Below are 19,568 nucleotides of genomic sequence, written 5' to 3'. Positions count from 1 at the left end.
TCCATAAGCAGGCCTAGGTTGCGGGCTTCCGATACCATCTCGACATATTTGCCTGAAATATTAACTTGCGGATTTGCAGCAGTAATTCGGTTAACTTGTTTTTTTGAGCCCAAAACGAGGAACTTGGATTTTGTCGGATTGAGAGCTAGACTATTCATTTCTGACCAGCGGTCAATGCGATGCAGATCTTCATTTAGTCTATCGACCGCTCGATGCGTATCTTCTGGTTTGAATGATATGAAAAGCTGTATGTCATCGGCATAGATATGGAATTTGCAATGTTTTATATTATGTATGATATCCGCACTGTAGAGACTATACAACACTGGGCCAAGAATAGAGCCCTGCGGCACCCCTCTGGATACCGGAAGTAATCCTGATGCTACAGTTAAGCCATCTGCGCCATGCACTTGAACAAATTGCGATCGGTTACTCATATAGCTTGCGAACCACTTTATTGAGTTGCTGCTGAAACCATAGTATGCTAGTTTAGATAGAAGAGTAGGTGTGTTAATGCAGTCAAAGGCACGAGAAAAATCTAGAAGGGCTAATATTGTTCCTTCACCTACATCTTGTGAGGACAAAATTTCATCTATCACATCAAGAAGGGCTGTGGAGGTGCTATGCCCTTTTCTAAAGCCAGATTGCCTTAATGGGAGTATGTTATTACTTTCAAGAAAATCAGTTAGCTGCATGCATACCACCTTCTCAAGTATTTTAGATAGGAGAGGTAGTATGCTGATTGGCCTTAGGTCTTTGTAATCGGTGGGGTGGGGCGTTTTAGGAATAGGTTTAACTGTCGCTATTTTCCACAGTTCGGGAAAAACATTTGTTTCAATTGACTTATTAACTATGTTCGTGATTATGGTTAATGTTCTTGGGAGTGTCATTATCAACATGTCCAAGGATAGACCGTCGACCCCTGCAGCATTAGTTGATATCGATTTAATAATCTTGGCCACCAAAGTTTCATTGACAGTTTTTAGGTTAAACACCGCAGGGCCATATCGATTGGACTCTAGAAAAGTTATGTAAGAGACGTCTACCACATCGTTACCGGGTATATTTAAAAAGTGAGTATTAATAGAGTTAGGATCTGTGAGATGTGATGGGAGTTCTAATTCCTTTGACTTGAAGTCTACTAGGTTGTTTTTAATATTTTTCCAAAGTTTTTTGGGGTCATTGATATTTCTGTTTATGTGATACTGGAAGTAAGCGGCTTGCTCGTGATAAAGTGATACGTTTACTAACTTTTTCAGATCTTTATAATACTGTTTGTGTGTATCTAGTTTAGTGTCACGATATTTAGAATGTGCTAGGTCTCTCAACCTCATCATCTCTCTAATATTGGAAGTGATCCAAGGGAAAGAGCTTGATTTAATGTGAACTTCTTTTAAGGGTGCATATATATCAAAAACATTTATTAAGCAGGAGTTAAACTGTGTCACCATATCGTCGACGCTGCCCTTGACCAGTTCTTCCCACCGAATAATATTAATAGTGTTATTAAAATTGTCAATGTCAATATTTTTAATTGGCCTATATACAAACATTTTCGGGGGTGGTTTTACTTTTTTGATATCTACTTGGCAGGTGAGGAATGCATGGCTGCTTAGGTCAGGGATATGGGTAACGGACACATTAGAAACAGCCTTATTACAACATATAACATCTATAAGACTCTCACTATGTTCAGTGAAGTGCGTTGGTTGAGTTACGTACTGTGTCATATGCATGCAATTCAAAAAATTGATAAGTTTTTTAGAGTTTGATTCCTGCCTATTTAGAATATTGATGTTAAAATCGCCTAATAGAATAATATAGTCAAACATCGCAAATGAGGACAGGGAATCACTGAGAGCATCCAGAAATGTGTCAACGTCAAACCAGGGGGGCCGATATGCAGTACCTACAGCTAGTTTAAGACCATTGATATTGAGGCTGAGCCACATCTGCTCAACCAGTGGCGCGACAGGATGCTGGAGCCGCCGGGCGGAAATACCGCGCCGGAGGTACATACCTACGCCGCCGCCCCGCGCGCGACCGCTCGCAGTGTCGCGCGGCACGTGCCGTAGCCGGTATCCAGGTGGCGCTGGGGCGCGTAGCTCCTGTCCTTCCCTCAACCAAGTTTCACATATGGCCATAATATCTACATCAGCACTTGCCATAGCCGCAAGAAACTCATTATGACGTGTCCCGAGTGAACCAGGGTTTAAAAGTCCAAAAGTCAGTTTTTTATATTTAATAAACTGCACAACGAAAGAGTATAAGATTTGACAAATTTTACAGTGAAGTTGGTATAATCTTAGGAATGAGGCATGTCTCCAGTCATACATGGTAGAACTAAAGATTTTTAGAGTCTTATACGTGTATATGTACATAATACATATATACGTTTTAATTATAAAGCTCCCATGAGACTCGAACGTATTAAAATTATTTTAAACGGGTCAAACATGTCGAACGTTAATTCTACTTAATAATACGTGAGCAATTTAAAGTAATTTGAATAATATCTGTGTTCAATTTTATACTAAGTGAAGTGAAAACCAATACAAAATTATCATTCACACTTCGTCGGAAAACGATGTATTCGAAACCAATAATGTAGCACTGAATCAGCCGGCGGAAATTCGTTTGATAAGATACCCTCGGTTATGGCCTATGGTATTTGCTTATTCCATCTCAGCTAAATAGCTCAGTGAACTGGCTAACATATAATAATGATATAATAATAATAATTCCGCCTTTATACGTCCCACTGCTGGGCACAGGCCTCCTCTCATGCGCGAGAGGGTTTGGGCTATAGTCCCCACGCTAGCCCAATGCGGATTGGAGACTTCACATGAACCTTTGAATTTCTTCGCAGATGTATGCAGGTTTTCTCACGATGTTTTCCTTCACCGAAAAGCAAGTGGTAAATATCACATGATATTTCGTACATAAGTTCCGAAAGACTCATTGGTACAAGCCAGCATACTCAGCGGATATCTTGTTTAGGTACATACATTATAGGTAGGTACCTGAATCATTTCCTCAGGTATACCTAAGTGCATTTAGGTGCTTTGTCCTGCCAACGATTGGCTAGAAGCGAGTAAAGATGAGCGAGTTATTTCTTTGTAGACGAGTGAATTCCCTTAGAAAATTTCTCACTGGCGAATGGACAGTCACCTCTATTGTATTTTTTGTATTTCTTTTTTTATTACGGCAGCTACATTTTCACGTTACATACGCATGAATAAACACGATCATTTGAATATTGCCGTTGACTTTTACAAAAAGCAATAAGTTATAGTTAAATAATGCTAATGTTTAAAATAATTACGGAATAAGTTCTGAAACAATGATTTGACGACGGTTATCAAGATGGAGAGAGAAAGCAAAGCAAGCTAATTGGGTTTGGTGTCGTTATATAATTTTCATGAAGGGGGATATATACTGTGACAAGCCAGCTTTGTCATTAGAAAAAAGCGGCTAATACGAAAAATGTACGTGCGAAGGATCGATCTCCAATACAAATTTTCAATTTCGCGCCTGTTTCTACTGACAGAGTTGTTTTGTCAATGCACACATTTTTACCTGTTTGCGCTTTTGTAAGCCTTATTTTTTGTTTTGCAAGGCGTAGGAAAGGCTAAAAGGCATGATTATAGGTAAGCCCACATACCCTAGATGAGGTAAGCACATAGTGATACTACCCTGGTCGCCAGTTTGGTTTATGTGTAGTATAGTATAAAAATTGTACCTGTATTCCTTGGTAGTGGAGTAGAGCAGACAAGGCACGGCGAGCAGCATGCCGCTCACCCAGATGACGGCTATCGTGATGAGCGAGCACGTTTTGGACATCCGCGGTCGCATCGGCCGCACTATCGCCTGATACCTGCAATAAAACATGGTTTAAAGCTGTTATTACAAGGCGAACCTTAGATTCTTCATTCGTAACCTGAGATACCTAAATAGATTTATTCTGCAACAGGTCCATTTACAAGGGTCAAAATATAGTCATTATATTATAATAACCTGAACGTTTTTTTTTTAAATTATTCGTTATGATATTAATAATGTACCAAACCCTTGATCTCCTTTAACAGAAACACTAAACAAATACTAAAGAAAACGACGCTGTATTCAATACTTTTGATACTATATTTGATTACAATTCGCTAAAATGTTATCGTTACCCTAATTGCGTTAGTCTTTGCTCCCGATATAGCATTACCATACGTTTATATTTTTCTGTATTCCGCTGAGAAATCTTTGCTTATCCTTATAACAAACGTTTCCCAGTAGGTAAAACAAAACTACAAGTTTATTGCTGATGAAGACGTTTTAAGCAATAATATGTTTTACTAAATGTAGATTTTTGAAATCCTAACAGATTATTACTTACCTCAGCCGGCCTAGCCAAGGTTACAATCGCTATCGCTTCGACAACGAAACGCTTGGTGTCTCTCTATCACTCTCCCATATTAGTGCGACAGTGACAGTTGCGTTTCGATCGCTACGGAGCGTAAGCGATTGACACGTTGGCTACGCGGCCAGCAACACACAGGTTGATCTAAACGCGTTTTTCGAGTGCTACTGTTGGAATTTTAAACTGTAGTTTTGGGATATAGGTCATTCTGCGTCAGTTCAGAATAAGATAGATTTTAGCTTGAATATGGTTCCGTGAGAACAGACAGGAACATTGTTGTGTCATTAATTAATTAAACGGCAACAAACTACCTTGAGGTAGATATACTACTCAAGCATAGGCAGTAATTGACCTAGCTACCGTATTATTTTTGTCGTCAGTCAAGTTTGTATAGTAAGAAAAACGCATTTAATCGATTTTCAAGGCCAAAGTTATCCCAATAAGTGCTCCGTGTACAACATTTTGTACGGAGTACTAAAAAGTTTACACTTATTATAGTTATTTAAAATATTTTAACACATCCAAAACAAAACAAAAACGTATGATTCCGTTCCGTTCCGTTCCGTTCAGTGACTACACCAGCCAGCAGTTCTGCTGCAAGGACGCAGAAGCGTTGGTCACACAAGAGAGGGAGGGACGAGAGGCTCATCGAGCTTGCTCAAACTCACGCGCTGGGACGATACAGGCCGTCGGTCAGAGGCGTAGGCTACGGGACGCTAACGACCTCCGGCCAGACAAACCTGTTCCGAGCCAGGACGTGTATTCAGGCCTACTCGTGTACTCCTTCCATCATCTGCCGCCCCGGCATGCTCAACAGACCCTCCTGCCCGAGACACCGGTGAGCCAATAGTACAGGTGGGGAGTGTGGGGCGTGTGCAGTCAGGAGGATCGGGATTGACGGGAGTGGTAGAACCAGACCGAATACTAGCATCGTGCCCAGTGTACATGGAAGATAGATAAATACTAGTGTAAATATATACGAAGGGATTGTGACTGCCATTAAGTTGTATTCCGTATTTTTTTTTTTTTTTTGTCTGCGGTTTCTAAAAACAGCTGTCATTTGCAAATTAAATAACGAATAAATATGAATAGGTAATAATTTTCAAAGACAATCTCTTATTTAAGCATTCCACATAAATGTCATTAGGTACCAAATATAATTTCCAATTCAACGAGAAAGTTATCGGAGCCCGAATTGCTGATATGATGCATGATTATTACTGGTCATAAATAAAAGATGAGAAACGTTCATATTAAAATACAGGGCAAAATTAAATTTATTTCATATATTAAACCACCACAGAATTGTTACGAACTAGGTACTTACTTCCTTTAGAGTTTGTTTGTCTACAAACATATAAGATCCAGATGCTATTTATTTTTAAAATTAATTTAATCAATTTAGTTAGCGCGTTCTGAAAGGCGTTTGTTAACGGTTGATGCAGTACTATGGCTATGTCCAAAATGGTAGAAATGCATAGGTACAATCGACTACAGCACAAAGCGTCGAAAAAATTGAATGTAACAATATTTTCATACATTGACTTCTGTCAACTGTCAGACATGCTTATGCAATGTGCTCCATATGCCATACCGGTCCCGTTTCTCAAAAGCTTGTAACTTGCTAGTAAATAATGCTTGCTTGTAATTTGTCAGTAAATAAAGCGGCAATTACACTGCGTCGTTCACCTAATGCGGTCGCCGAATTCATTTTAAACTACTTAGGCTAACAAACGTCGTCTTCACATTAGTCTGTCCGCCTACTACGGCGACCGCATGACTCTTGAATGGATTCGTTCAACGAACGTCGTCTTTACACTAGTCTGTCCGCCTAATGCGGTGGCCGAATTTTATTTATATAATAATATAAGCATGTACGTCTGACGTTTTTTATTTGTGACAACTTCAAATATAAGTGGGCAATGCCAACGATATAAAGAGTACATTTGCATAGAGGTTTTACTTTATCAAATGATCTGCGGTCGCCGCTGTCGGTGACCTAATAAGGCGGACAGATGTCCGCCTTATTAGGTCACCGACAGCGTATTACTATGACAGTCGTATTATTATTTTATTTACACTGCTTCGGTCACCTTATAAGCGTTGGCAGCTGTCGATCGCCGAATGCGACCGACTAACGTGTTCTTTACAATTTTGCGGTCGCCGCATGCAGTATGCGGCGAACGACGAAGTGGAATTGCCGCTTAAGATCAAAAAAAAACTATAGGTACTCATCCTTTTCTTTTGGATGCCAGTACTAGCGTAAGACAAAGATAGTGTGATTTTCTGTGTCTATGTTTGAAATGAGACAGTCCTTTGACAAACTATAGTTTACATAATACGTGCTAAACTTTATTTAAATCCGCTATTCCATTACAAACATCCAAGTACACAAACTTTCACGCATAAAATAATTTTATCAGTGACACCTTACCTAATAATATTCATATCACTGCCTATCCTAAGCATACCATTAAGCTAGCCTGCTTATCATCTAAGGGTTTTAAATAAGGGTTCATTCGCATTAGGGGGTTAGTAATAGCTAGGTAGATTATATGCCAATTAAGCTCGTTATCTAGTAGCTCTCGATACTACTAGTAGTAGTTCTATCACTACACCTTATAAAGCAGCGTCTGTCTGTTTGTGGGTATGTATGTATGTATGTTTGTTCGCGATAAATTCAAAAACTACTGAACGGATTTTCATGCGGTTTTCACTTTTCAATAGAGTGAGTTTTGAGGAAGTTTAAGGTGTATAAGTAATTTGTTAAGAAGGTGTATAAATAAGGTGTATAATTTGTGCCCGTACGAAGCTGGGGCGGGTCGCTAATTTCAAATATATTATTATAATTTCCAACACGGCGGGCAGTACTAACGCCATAGTAGCCGAATGTAATGTTTCCTTGAGTACCTACGTCGTAATATGAGAGCCTAGTGTGAACGCGCCCTTATTTATTTTTTGTACCTAACCCCTACGCAAAACAACTCTATGTCATACAATAACACAAAACAAACATGCACATTATCAAGCATTAGAACAGTAGGTTACAATTTATTGAGTTTTCTAATTGTACGAGAATCTTACGATCTGCAGGTAATTTCAAACTTTAAAGATCACATCTTAATAAATTAATTATAATTATGATAATTGAATATATTGATATCTCATCCTAGTAACAGAATAATATGCCTGAAATTTAAAGTTTGAACAGTCCTCCAGAATTCGTTTGTGAAACCTAGAATACAAAATGTATCGTCGTACACCGTGTGAAATCAGCACGCAGCGTGGAAAGAATGGCTTGCAATTTGGAAAACCGAAACACAAATATTGAGAAAATAGGAGTAGAAAATGTTGAAATAACGTCGCATTACACATTGCTTGCAGTGTTTGACCGTACGCGAGTTAAATGTCGAAGTTAGCTGACGTTCAAAGTATTTAAGTATTACGTTGTAGCATTTAATAAGAATACAGAGGGGATTAGCAAAAATAGCAATCACCGTTTAATCCCTGAACATTTCTGTACAAATAATGTAATTTTAATAATAAACACAAATCGTGTGTTTACAATTAAATACTTCTAACAATGAGAAATCATTTACATTGATAAATAAAATTGATGATTTAGTTTTAATTTTAAAATCACGTTATTTTGATGACTGGGCTAGAGCGAATTGACTCGTAAATGTAAGTAACCCTGTGTAAAATTACCGTACCTTAGCTATAAATATCTATAAAAAAAATAGTCAAACAAAAAGGACTTAAATGGCCGATGAGGCTCGTCCAGAGCAGCACGGCTAGCACATGATTACCCGCGGGATAGCTCGCGCCGCGAGAGACGGCAGTCGCCCGTCACAAATTTCTATCTCTATCTGTCAATTCCTCGATTTTGGCAGCATGAGTTCGCACATCGAGAAAAGAGTTCCACGAGAGAGAGCCATCCCGCGCGCGACTTAGCCAATGTGGCCATTTATACATGGAACAAACTTTTCATTCGTGGCAACACTGAATCGGTAAAATAATAATCGGATAAGTAATGAATAGTCAGCCTTAGAAACGGAGCGTCCCTAGTCACGATAACTTTGTCTCTTTCTCGCAGTATGAAGAATAAGAAATAGCAAATATTATTTTGAAGTCGAAAATGTCAGTGTCAATACTGTCAATCAAAATTTGATTCGCTTTGTCGTTACAAGTTGGAATATATTATTATAATTATCTAAAGATTACCTACCTAATCATTAATAATACATGTACACATTAATAAATACAACTCCTTACGAATAATTGGCGTTTTGTTAAAAGTTTTGGCTAACAAAATACCATCTTTACGAAGAAGTCAAGTTGTAAGTACTTACGTACACAATTCAATCTTCATAAAGCTCTTTTCCGTTGTCTTTTGCAAAAAAATTACATTCCTTTTAAATCTTATTTACAGACTAAATATCTTATGCTAATCCCCGACATATCTCCCTTATGGCTGGCTAGCCGCTGCATTGTTGGCTTCGAAGATAGATTGAATGACAATCATGCACAAGCCTATCATCAAACACGGAGGTATTCTCTACACCTAAGCATGCTGCTGCTCACCGCAGCCCTCCTGCCATCACGGAGGACATAGAAGGGCTCAAGTTGGGAACCTACTCCGTGCAAGGACAGTCGAGTGTTGATAACACTTCTCAAATAATGTGACTTTTAAATAAATACTACCAAAAACTTTAAATGATTTTATTTACTTTGACCTTTTTGAGATAGGTACTCAGATTTAAGTACGATTCGTCGGAGTCGGAGCGCATTTCACATTTGTATGCCCAAAGCCGGTCGGCTGCTTGCGGATGCTGTGGTCTTCTGTGAGGTGGAGTTTGAGTTGAGCTGCCAGATTCATTATTTGCATTCTTTGTGGAATGTTGTTTCACAAAATTTCGTCTAAATCGGTTCGGCGGATTAAGCGTCAAGAGGTAACATATAGTCAGCAGCAATAGTTGCTAAGCGGGCGTGGTGTTCAAAATTACCTTGACGCGCTCTTATTCTCTTAACAATAAAGTCGCGTCAAGATCATTTTGAACACCTCGCCCGCTTAGCAACTATTGCTGCTGACTGTACATAGGTACAGATTTACTTTTGCATTTACTTATTATAAGTGAGGTTGATCGCAATATTCAGGTCGGGATTGTGTTGTTTATATCCCACAATGAATGGAAACACCTAAGGAGCGACATAATATAGGTTGTCAACAATAATTGCATGTAAAAATACGCGTGTAAATATAACGGGTTAGCACTGATTGATAGCACGTAATTGTTTCCCGGATTAGCAATGTAATATTTTTGTATCAATTATTTATGTTTCTATTAATTATCCCCCAGTCAATTCGCCACCAAAGGTTTGCTTTGTTGATGTGGTCGTGATCGTACAATCTTAGGCTTAGATTTTTTTCTGTCGGATTTTCGTTTAACTTAAGAGAACAAACAAGTCATTGTGAAAAAATATAATAATTTTGATATTAATGGCATGATCATGAAACTCAAGATTCAAATTATACTTAAACAAAAAAGTGTTGTAGTATGAAATAAATATAAAATATGGAAAATTATCTTTCTTTTAGAACAAAAGTCAACAAAACTTCGACCAAATGCGCTTGTCGCCAAACTCAGTACCGGGAGCAAACCCTAGTCGCGACCCTCTAGCCTCGAAGACAATTTCTCTCATTTTGACGTTCAAACGCGGGACATTTTGTCTCCCATAGTACACTCGTGCTACGATTTTCGAGAGTATCCCGCGTGGAACTGTCAAACGACAAAATTATGTCGCTTTGACATTTGTCCGCGAGACAGCGGGTTGTCGCGCGGCTCTTATGCTACCGATTCGCGAGAGAGCTCTATGTCGCGGCATTTTCTCGCCTGTCGACTGTCGCGCCCATCATGTGCTAGCCGTGTAGTACTCAAATAAGGTTGATTTTTGTTCAATTTTTTTTAATAATTAGTGAGTTTTGATTGTCACCTGACGATATCATCAAGTGCAGGTGGAGTTTCATCTTAAATTAGAGATCTTAAACTTGTCATAATACCTACTCGAAAAACTCGATTACAATCAAATATATTTTCTTAAAAGCGGCCAAGTGCGAGTCGGACTCGCCCATGAAGGGTTCCGTATTTAGGCGATTTATGACGTATTAAAAAAAACTACTTACTAGATCTCGTTCAAGTTCAAACCAATTTTCGGCAGAAGTTTACATGGTAATGTACATCATATATTTTTTTTAGTTTTATCATTCTCTTATTTTAGAAGTTACAGGGGGGTGTGTCCCCACATTTTACCACTTTGGAAGTGTCTCTCGCGCAAACTATTCAGTTTAGAAAAAAATGACATTAGAAACCTCAATATCATTTTTGAAGACCTATCCATAGATACCTCACACGTATGGGTTTGATGAAAAAAAAATGTTTGAGTTTCAGTTCGAAGTATGGGGAACCCCAAAATTTTTTTGTTTTTTTTTCTATTTTTGTGTGAAAATCTTAATGCGGTTCACAGAATACATCTACTTACCAAGTTTCAACAGTATAGTTCTTATAGTTTCGGAGAAAAGTGGCTGTGACATACTGACAGACAGACAGACGGACAGACAGACAGACATGACGAATCTATAAGGGTTCCGTTTTTTGCCATTTGGCTACGGAACCCTAAAAACCCACATAAACTGAAGAAAAAAAATCAAGATTAATTCTTACTGGCAGGATTTTGTTTTCTATTAACTGATCATACTATTTGGTACATATGGCAGCAAAGCAATTTATCACATATAACATACCTAGTCAAAGCTACTCACACCCAATAACCCGACACAAAATAACACTTTTATGGCCACTTTACGACTCTTAATGCCAGTTAGTGGTAGTAAAATGTTTCTCAAGCAATTTGGATGGCCCAATTCAGTACCCAGTTGTTCCTAGGGAGGCCATCTCGGAAGTAAAATTAAGCCCTCGTTGGGATTTATTTTTAATCCTTATACTACCATGGATCACCTATCATGTCAAAATAGGTTAAAGCTCAGGCGCTACGACGTCGCAATGCCTAGTCATTGTACAGTATGTCGAGACTTCGATAGGAAATCACACACAAAATTACCCTTCAATTCATAACATCGTTGGGTTCATTTGGCATTGTATATAATGCCTAGCCAAAATATGTGATAAACGTCTTCCATTCTTTGCATGGATGCTTTCCCACCTCCCACATCATAGCCTTGTACGAATTTATAAGAAAAAATGTTACACATTTTTATAAGAGCAGGCACAAAACCGTCTGACTGAAATCTGCTAACAAGTTATTTGCTCAAGCGAATGTGCTAAATTTATAAAATGTATGCTTCTAAAAGGGTATTTAGTAGTGATGTACCGACTATTGATTTGGCCGACTAGCCGACTAATCGGCGCTCGGATGGCCGATTAGTCGGTCGACTAGTCGGCTAGTCGGCCAGATCATTAGTTTGGTCTAAGTTCGGTTCAAATGCACTAAAAACAATCGTTTTACCCTTTCGTCGCTCTATTTATCATATAGTAACGCTAAAAAATTAAATTAAAAAATCCTAAATCGGACATAAAAAAGCAACCACAAGGTCAATAATTTCGAACAAAAGTTTTCGTAAGCACCCTAAATAAAATTTTGGGTAAAATAGGTAAAAAGCTTATGAAAATATGTGCTGTTTATTTCTTTTTGTCCTGTTTTTCTGTCACTTATAAAGTGCCGACTAATCGGCCATTTTTTCCGACTACTCGCCGACTAATCGCCGACTACAAATGAGGCCGAATAGTCGGCTTTCCCGACTAGTCGGCGACTAGTCGGTACATCCCTAGTATTTAGGGTAGCGAATCAATTCAAATCAATTTAGTGGTTTTAGAATAGGTAGGTAGCATTGAACGTTTTACCCGTAAATGTAAAATGAGGTGAGGTTCAAAACGTCACAAAAACGTGCGGTTAACCAACACATTTTCGACCCATTCTCAGTATGTCAAATGCACATTCGGGTACCGTCTACTGATTGTATATTAGCCCGGCTGTTAATATAATTATAAACAAATAAGGATTTAAATAATTGGGACATGTATAAATAAAATCCCAAACGTAGCAGAGGAAAACAACTATATTTATTTATTAATGGCTTCGCTCGAGTGTCAGCCCTAAGCGACTTACTCACACAATGACGCGTGTACAGACGTGCCGTTCACACATATAAACGACAATGATTTTCGATGTATGGCGTGTCCGCCCTGTGCCGAAAGTGGAAATAATTTATAACAGTTAATGTTTTTAGTTAAACAGATATACCATGAATCATGATTCTAGTATTATGTATATACGAACTAAAATCTAACAAAATATTGTTATTATATATAAAAAACTACTATTTGATATGCCTAAACGTCGCTAGGCAAATCGTCAAACGTTGATGTTTGAACGATATGGCTGGTAGTCGCTAGTCAGATCATGAAATGGCGGCGTTTCATGGTATGCCTAGGAATATCTCGATATGGCCGGTTTTACGATCTGCCTCCGACATATATATCCTTTCCGGTTTATTTATTACAATGGTTTCTATAGGATTTTTATGAAAATACTTTAATAATTAACTAAATTAAAATGCTTAACGTGTATAAATTTACTTTGATCACGCTTTTTACTGATTTCATAATGAACGTTTGGAATAAAAAACGAGGTTCAGTTTTTTCCTGTTTACTTACATACTTATTCTGTTTCCTGTTTTCCGGGTATAATGTTTGTAGGATTCCTGCATATATTATCTATAAATATCTTATTAAGAAGTATATTTTGCGAAATCTAATTTTTTCGGCTATTATTCACTCAATGAATTTTCGTCTTCAACTTATGCAAATACCGCATTGCCGTTTTAGTCGTAAAATGCCATTTGTAACGATCACTTTTGGCAATAACGACGACGAAACTGGAATAAATTGGACTCTTTCTAACGACATCTGTGACATGCCGATCAGTTGCCTGCTGGGTCAAAAATATTCGGCTAAGTCGACGTCTTTTCTGTGCATAATTCGAAAAATGGCAGGCGGCTTCCAGAACGTGTCTGAAATACTTAGCAAAAGAGAAGAAAAATCAGAATTCATTAGCATCTAATTTCACAATTGCTGTTATCACTATTATAACCTACGTCTCGCCCTAATAGGCAAAGGTTTCCTGTCAAATTAGGATTCTCCGCCTCAGACTAACCCTATGAGGATTCACATTAACATTAATGTCATTGTCAGCATTTTTTCGAAGATGTATGCAAGTTTGCTCACGTTTTCGTGCTCTGGTAAACAATATTTACACTTGTTATATTTATATATAGTTTGTTAAGCCGTGTATGGTTTTCACACTTTATATTTTATAGCGTAAGTATTGAATATTGAATAACCACAGTTTCTTGAACCGTGAAATGGAAAATGAAAATTATTCTTCATTCTTCTGATTGCACGGAAAATCAATTAATTTATCTACTCGATACTATGCTAATTTTATCAAATGACGGCCCAATGTTGCCAAGTTTGATTTAAATCAATAAAAAAGCATTGGCCTAAGCATTCCGGAACAAATTGTGTGTCGTGTAAGGCCTGAGTGGACGCTCGAGTTGGGCGTGCAGCGGGGCGGGGCGTGCGGCGTGCATGTTAAACAAATGCAAACGTATAGGAGCGGCCTTAGTGCACGCTGCTCAAATTAATTGTGAGCCCGACGCCACGCTGCACGCCCCGCCGAACGCTCCGCTTCGAGCGTCCACTCAGGCCTTACACTAAGGCTCATCCGGGTCCATATAATTTATGGTCTGCTTTACTTTTGATCAGGGCATCATTTGTTTCACGACTTCCTTCGCCTTTCCATGGTTCTTTTTTTGTTCGCAGAAAATGAGCATTTTATATGGAGTCATTCCACGAGATTGTCTATAGTTATCCCGTACAAACGCGAATTGTCCGAAAGTTTGCAGGTATAAGACATTTTTTTCTTCAGAATGGATGTTAAAAGTGCTCATTAAAATAACCATCGACTTGAATGTTGACAAAATGTAGTTAATATAGGAAATAAAATGCGTTGGTACACTTTGTGTTCAGGACGCCAATTCAAACCTACGTTTTTCTAACATTCAATCAAAAATGACGTCTTTTAGATATCATTTTGACATCAATAAATTGGCCTCCTACTTTAAGTAAGTGCTAAGAAATATGAAACTTTTATTATGGAACGCATGAAAAATTTTATCGGATGTAAATCAATGTAACTTACTTAGGTATCTAGTAACCTTTTCGGCTGAGTTGAAAGGTATAGCAACAGAGCGTTTCTGTGCTTCAACATGTAATTTATGAGTTTTATGACTTTGGGTCCCTAGTTTTGTCAATGTCAACAGTATTAAAGCCCACATGCTTTTGTATGGCTGAAAATACTTTATAGTTTGTCAAAGGAATGTCTCATTCAAACATAGAGAAAGATAATCATACTATCTTTGTCTTCCACTAGTACTAGCACCCAAAAGGAAAGGATGAGTAAAGTTTTTTGTTCTTATTTTGGTTTTAACTAACTAACAATTTGGTTTGACCAACTATATCTACCAGTATCTTTCTGAAAAATAATGCTATATAATTAATACATACCTAGCATAGAAGCTAGCATCCTATAGAAGTGGTCTACGCGTGCCTCCGTGAGGCACAAAAACTTTTTACAAAAAAATAAAACCGACTTCAAAAAGGATGAAATAAAATATTATCCTTTTTGAAGTCTACCAACTGATATATTTGAAGTCGGTGCCAAGCCAAGTAGTAACAATACGAGTCAAAAATGGGATTTATAGCCATAAAGCTGATTATTTTTGACTGGTATTGATACTACTTGGCTTGGCACCGACTTCAAACATATCAGTTGGTAGACTTCAAAAAGGATAATATTCTATTTCATCCTTTTTGAAGTCGGTTTTAGTTTTTTGTAAAAAGTTTTTATTTTTCCATTTTTAGTTTCAATCGGTGAGTGAAAAATCAATCACCTCTATTTTCCTACCCTTAGTGTTGGATTTTTTTTTTCCAAATTTATATGGGACCAACTTCGGGGTATACCCTTCCAATAAAAAAATAATTATCAAAATCGAACTACTCTGTAAAAAGTTATGCGTAGTCATACATAAAAAAAATATACGCGTCGACTTGAGAACCTCCTCCGTTTTTTTCGTCGGTTAAAAACATACGCAATGCACAATTTGTTATGGTGGGCACGCATTATGGTGGGGAAAAAAAGTGAGACTGTGACAAGGACAAACAATTATAGCGCTTTCGCTGCTACTCCTACTGAAAAATACATAAGTCTATCCCGTTATGTCAGTTATCCCCACCACTCATGCCCAATCCAGTTTAATACTAGACTCATGATACCTAGTAAGTATGTCACAGCTAGGAGGTACCTTACCTGTCAAAGGATATGCCAGTAAGTGTAAACACGCTAGCTGCAACAGTCACGTTGGCGATGAAGTTGCTCAGCTGGCAGTACCACACTCCGAATACCCAGTCGCTGTAAATAAACCACTGATTTAAAATCAATACGCGACAACTTATATTATTCGAGGAAACACGAACACGGAATTGTGTTAAAAGTCCGTGCTAAGAACATTAAAGCCTAGAACCCTATTTTCATAAATCCGAGCTAATAAAAAGAGAAGCCAAAATACGATGTGAAATCTATAAAACCATAATGATACTGCAATGTCTGATACAGAATGTAAGTATCACAATGACCCAGTAAAAATGGCTTCACTACGGTTGTCAGCACACGCCATCTAGGCTTTAACATGAACATGATTGGAAGGGTCAGTGGGTTTCACAATTACCTTTATAATGTAGGTATATGGACCATGGTTCTACAATAGATAGTAGACTTCATCAATTCACTTCTGGCGCTGAATTGTTAACTGTAGTGCGAGATATCAATCGAATATTTTGTTAGATTCGATTATCGGTCACAAATTGTCACACCCTTGAACTTTCATTGTCTCTTTCGTACTCATAAATTGTTAATTTATGAGCGTTTGCAAGATTCTACCACTGTTGGACAAATCAATCTTCGTTAATAATAGTTAGGGAGGCGAATAGGGGAATTTTCGGCAATACTCGAGCGTGGCAGTTTAAGATATGAGAGATACCTTAGACCTAATAGAACAACCTTGTAAAGTATTTAGCTCTATATGTAGTGACGCGCGCCTAGGATAGACGATCAGATTAGTAAAAAAAAATGGATAGTTTGAAATACTCGAGCGCGTCAGATTAAGATATTGGGGGTTGATTTTAGTGTTTAAAGACTAAATTTAACTAATCTGACGATAAGTCCTTGACGCCGCCGAGTTATAGGGTCGCGAACTTGTAAAAAAAAAACGTTAATTCGGCATTCTCGAGCGCGATTTTTTATTTTTTTATTTTGAAGAATATAATCTAAAACTTACTAAAAATACAAAATCTGCCGGTTTCCGCATGACCGGAAGTGTGGAGGAGCCATTTCGTCTTCCTAAGAACGCGTTGCGGCATATAAGTCGCGAACGATACATTTTACAAAAAAAAGTTTAAATAAACAAAAAAGGTAATTTTATTTTACACAAAAAAGGTCTCTTTACATTTTTGTCCAAAGTTAAAACTTTTTGACTTGAAGCATCATAAAAACTCAAACTCCCGGTCAGATTAAGAGAACCCACCAACATTTTTGTCAGATTAAAAAAATATGCTTTCAGGATACCGAGATAAACCTCCCCTATGAAAATCTGACGCGCTCGAGTATTTAAAAAAAACTTTTTTTTTTTGCATTTTCAAAAATTCATCGTAACTTATCGTCACGCCGAAATCGTCAGTTTTTTTAAAGGAAGCTTCCTTGGGGCCTACTTAACACCCCTTCCGAAAATCTGACGCGCTCGAGTAAATTTTTTTTTTTTGCATTTTTGACTACTTTATATGCCTACCCCCACCACGCAAACCGGCAGATTAGTATACCGTTGTTATCAGAGGCACTCGGGGCATACGTAGTATGAATATCTGACGCGCTCGAGAATGCCCAAGTAACTGTTTTTTTTAACATTTTTGAAAAACCGTACACGCCAAACCCACCGCTAAAATGGTTTTTGCCATACGAGCTTTTCTTTTCGAAATTATTTTATCTTTCGATTTTGATAGGTCTCGACGGCGCCGTTGAATTACGCCATTTAGCTACCTCGCCTCCCTAACTATAATAAATAATCATTCAAGAAAGGTCTTTTTAGCTTGAATGATTATTTATTATTACTTGCTAGCTAGACTCTATGCCCAGCAGTTGCTAACTTAGTAAGTAATGCTAGCTGCGTTACTTGGGGAAAATGACAATCGAATGTAAGTCTTACTCATCCAAAATAGAATACATTTTTGAAGTGCCGTATGTGGGAAATATATATCCCTTAGCCTGGTAAAGGGTTAAATAAGAAAAACAGCAAAACAGCTTTCTAATTGAGTCAGTCGTTTTATGTTTCACGTAATCACCACCCCAACGTTAAACGTAATCGGCTTAGGAAAAGGATATAGAGCATTTTAATGGGTAAATTAAAACGATATATCTGATACACCTAATGTCAGGGTGTGTTATGAAACCCGCTATTACTTTCAGTTGAACAAATAATTTTACGCTGCAATTCGTTCGTAAAATAACGGCATTTTTTCGTAGACCTGTAATTTACATGCTAAAAAGGACTTCAATTACATTCATTTATAGTCCAAGCCTTGATTTATCTAGATTAATCTTCTTCTACAAAAATAGATAAACCTCACTTATTGGGGTCATAATTATTTAATATCGTGTACGATTTTATTTATATTTCTGTCATGTTTCGCAAATATTTGAACAAAAATAAATGCGAACGAAAGTGGATAGCGTTAATGTTATATCAAAACAATTTTATGTTGCTGAACAAAAAAAAACTATGTCAAATAAAGAAGAAACTAATATTCATTTAGTTGCTTATGCAATTAAATACTAAAGAGAAGAAAATTTATATTAACTTTTATAAATTTTAATATTTACTTTTTAACGTTTAGTAATTGTATGTAGGTAATCATTTTGAGTTAAGTATAAAGACGCAGGAATCCGGGTCATAAAACCTACTTACCTACTTTAGGTACGGTTATTTTTCAGTTACCTACATTAAAACCAAACCTTTCGGGCTTAGGAGAACGAATAGTGTGGAAAGACACCATACATCAAATAAATTATGTAGGCTCACACTTACCCGAGATGGCGTGGCGATTGCTCTTACCCGGGGGAGGATCGGCTAACGTTCGCGCCTCGCCTCAAGCGGCATATTTGAGGATAATTTATCAGTCTAACTGGTCGTTTTTTTCATAGAAAATGAAGAGATTTTATCTTTGAAGCGAATTTAAACCTCGCCTTTAATTAAAGCTTTTATTTGGTAAACTTAGACTCGAGGACTATTGAGGCAAACTACATTACTACACTCAGCGTGCATAAAACAATCTGGAAAGTACTTTTTTAAATCAGACATACCTAAGTATTTATGACAAATGTGCACACATAATCAGTTTGAGATTGCAAGCCCAATGCGTTGCATGAGACCATGAGTGGAGCTTATTAGGCGCGCAATCTATAGTTAAGCGAAATGATATCAGGTGATTTTTTTTTACTCCACCAGCAGGCCTATTATGGATGGCTTTTTTCACGTGACAAAATATCCGTCACTTTTTAACACCGCGCGATTGAAAATGACGGATATCGTTTTATTGCGCGGTCACGTAGACAAGAACGACCATCATATCCGTACAGCCCAAGATATTTTATACTATAACATTTTAAGCCTTTAGACGCATAATGCCAAAAACGCAAAACGCCATTCATACGCGAAACGCCAAAGACGTGTATTGCCAAATTCTGTTAATGCCAAACACGTGGAATGCTAAAGCTGTATAAAAACCAAATACGCATAATGTCAAATTTTAAAAAAAACCAAATACGCATAATGCCAAAAGCTAATGACACCCAACAAATTATTTGATATCATCCAAAACCTTCCATACATCACAGTAATACTAGAACTACTACCTAATACTTAGTACTTTCCTACTAGAAACCTACGTCTTACGGAGGTTTTATTTATCGT

General features: G+C 37.6%; 1 protein-coding gene across 1 annotated transcript in view; it reads right to left on the bottom strand.

Moving 5' to 3' along the window:
* LOC134649673 (tachykinin-like peptides receptor 86C) overlaps window positions 1-19,568 on the bottom strand; it is a 90,790-nt gene that overhangs the window by 37,112 nt on the left and 34,110 nt on the right. The window contains exons 3-4 of the mRNA XM_063504512.1: window positions 15,857-15,958; window positions 3,743-3,877 (exon numbers count right to left, since the gene is read on the bottom strand). Coding sequence (XP_063360582.1) covers window positions 3,743-3,877; window positions 15,857-15,958 — 237 coding nt within the window. The remainder of the gene's footprint in view (window positions 1-3,742; window positions 3,878-15,856; window positions 15,959-19,568) is intronic.

The sequence above is a fragment of the Cydia amplana genome, chromosome 7 (genome assembly GCF_948474715.1).
Source record: "Cydia amplana chromosome 7, ilCydAmpl1.1, whole genome shotgun sequence".
In the NCBI taxonomy this organism is placed as follows: domain Eukaryota; kingdom Metazoa; phylum Arthropoda; class Insecta; order Lepidoptera; family Tortricidae; genus Cydia; species Cydia amplana.
This window is presented reverse-complemented; position numbering and strand designations above follow the sequence as displayed.